Source organism: Curcuma longa, chromosome 8 (genome assembly GCF_044706935.1).
Source record: "Curcuma longa cultivar G26 ecotype Majalengka, Jawa Barat chromosome 8, ITB_CL_G26_1.1, whole genome shotgun sequence".
Taxonomy (NCBI): Eukaryota; Viridiplantae; Streptophyta; class Magnoliopsida; order Zingiberales; family Zingiberaceae; genus Curcuma; species Curcuma longa.
In genome coordinates this window covers 2,523,886-2,526,586 of record NC_133868.1, presented here as the reverse complement: position 1 = coordinate 2,526,586, position 2,701 = coordinate 2,523,886, and the positions used below count along the sequence as shown (strand labels likewise).

The 2,701-nt window shown below is 39.3% G+C and overlaps 1 protein-coding gene across 1 annotated transcript; it reads right to left on the bottom strand.

Moving 5' to 3' along the window:
- Positions 1-302: 302 nt before the first annotated feature.
- Positions 303-1,288, bottom strand: LOC141833459 (cold shock domain-containing protein 4-like). The gene has a single exon (XM_074720910.1). The coding sequence runs from the start codon at positions 1,201-1,203 to the stop codon at positions 526-528; it is 678 nt and encodes a 225-aa protein (XP_074577011.1). The 5' UTR covers positions 1,204-1,288; the 3' UTR covers positions 303-525.
- Positions 1,289-2,701: the final 1,413 nt, after the last annotated feature.

Here is a 2,701-nt window from a genome sequence, read left to right as displayed (position 1 = left end):
GAAACATCACAAATTTCTTTCGAAACAGAAAAACGTGTAGATAAACTGATTACAAATGGGGCATGTCATAATAGCAAAGCAATACTAACCTCAAACGTAGTACGGACAAGGAGCGCAAGCAATCTCCCACAGCATTGCACATGGTAGTTCCAAGATTGAGATAAAATGATATTCAGAAATATAGTAGTTCACCTGTATAACATTCACCCGTATCCAGTATGGAATTTAAGGAGAAGATCAAGAAGCAACTAAGAAACTAGAGCACAATTATAATAAGAAAAAGAGATTGAGAAACACTAGCATAAGATTCAAACCTTTCTTTCAAGACCCAAAAGTAAAGCTACAATCCAACAAAATAGACATAACAAGTCAAACAGAATCCGCATGTATTGCAAAGAGGGGGAATACTACGATTACAAGCAACGCCAAAAGAGAACATAAGCCCATGAGGTAGCAGATGTTAGAGCATTAGATCATGGATAGATGGGCAAAAAAGTTGATGCTAATGGTTAATTAAATCCATTCTCAGTTCCTGCCTGGGCACTCCCTAGCAAAGTGCCCGGTCTCGCCACAGTTATAACAGGATCCACCACCGCCCCCACCATACCTCCCCCCTCCGCCTCCACCCTGGTATCCGCCTCCACCCTGGTAGCAATCTCTAGCAAGATGCCCCATCTCGCCACAGTTATAGCAAGCACCACCGCCACCTCCATTGCCACCTCCACCGCCACCTCCGTTGCCACCTCCACTGCCGCCCTGGTAACAATCTTTAGCAATGTGTCCAGTCTCACCGCACTTGTAGCAGGCACCGCCAGAGCCTCCCCCGCCATAACCTCCTCCCCTTCCTCTCCCTCCGCCACCAGAGCTGTTGAACCCGTAACCTCCTCCATAACCCCCGCCCCTAGATAATCCCCCTCGGCCCCCACCATAGCCATCCCTCCGGCCGCCGCCTCCGCCACTACCCTGGACCGAAGATCCATCCGGGCCGGTGACGTCGATGGCCTTGGTGCGCCCGTCGTCCCCCTCGGAGAGGGAATACTCCACGTTCTCGCCCTCGGCGAGGCTCCGGAACCCGTCGGATTTGATGGAAGACTGGTGAACGAAGAGATCCTCCCCGCCATCGTCCGGCGTGATGAAGCCGAACCCCTTGGTATCGTTGAACCACTTCACCGTGCCCTTCGATCGGACCGCCTCCTGCTCCATTGATCGACCAGGAGGAAGAGGATGACAAACACGCGAACAGAGGGAAACCCTAAAAGGTTTGTCTCACGCGCACAAGGGCGGCTCTTGGCGTGGGCGTCGCTTGTGGCGTGGTGTTGCTGATATAGAGGGAGGTGCGAGACTGCGGGTCCAGACGGCTGAAATCCAACGGGCAGGAGGAAACCGATGCAAAATATGAGCCGTCAGATTTGCTAGGTTTTGTATCGGGGAGGAGAGAAGCCACAACGTAACGTCGAGACGAATGGATAAGAAGGGTTGGAGATTTGGCATTAATTAATTATAAACACAGAAATTCATAAAAAAATAAGTATATATTAAAAATGATAAATCTCAGTTAGTGTCAAGGATTCAATCCCTGGAGTGTCCGATCTGATTCTATAGAAATTTTCTACCGATCACTAGGGTAAATCGGGAAGCGCATACGACAGTCAATCCAGATGCCCAGCATCCTTTGATTGCGTTTCTCATTTGAAGAAAATTTTTTGTAAATACGCTGTAGCTGGGGATCAAATCATAGATCCCTAGGTCACAACCTGAAACAAATATATATTAATTAAATCATACGTGTGAATGTATATATAAATCATGTGCCATAATAATAAATAATAAATAATGCCAAGTAGTAATCGATTTGAATAATTAGTTGCCCGAATTGGTATATATCAATTATTCAAAATAAATATCATCTAAAATAAGTGAGTTTGGTTGACTGGCATCTCATCTATTTTTACCTATAAAAGAATTCCCCATTAACTTGTATTGTCCAAATCGTTACTCCTTCCAAAAATTTCATTAAATATTAATTAAATTTTATATATATATATATATTATGCATAATAATAAAAAATAAATAAATTATTCTAAATAGTAATTGTACCAATGGGCACTAATATATAAATTATTCAAAATAAAATATCATCTAAAAATTATAAATTTATATAGGGTACAGACATCTCATCTATTTTTATCTATCAAAAATCCTCAGTAACTTATTAAAATGGTGGCATCCTTATGCGTCTAGCTCAAATCATTCAAGCATGGTTTAATTTCTTTTTTATGAACTTGAATTTGAATTTGAATTTGAATTTGAATTTGATTCACTTGATTTCTTTTTATGAGCTTGAGTTTTTTTTAAGTTTGACTTGAACATAATTCGTTTAGATGCTATCAAATTCTCAGTTCAAACTTATTTAATTATTTAAAACTTTTATATTTAAGTTTATTTAATTGAATATTAAATTTAATAATATAAATTTATTTGTTTATTCTAAAATTTTCTTTTTTGATTTAGAATATTGATAGAAGTTTTATTAATGAACATAGTTCACAAATATTATTCACGACTATTAACGAGTTGAACACATATGTGTTTAAGTTTATTTGTTTAATTTAATTAGTTGTTCAAGTTTATTTAATTTATTTAATTGATCTTATGTGTATTAAATGAACATAAACATGCTCTTATCAAATCAAATATCAA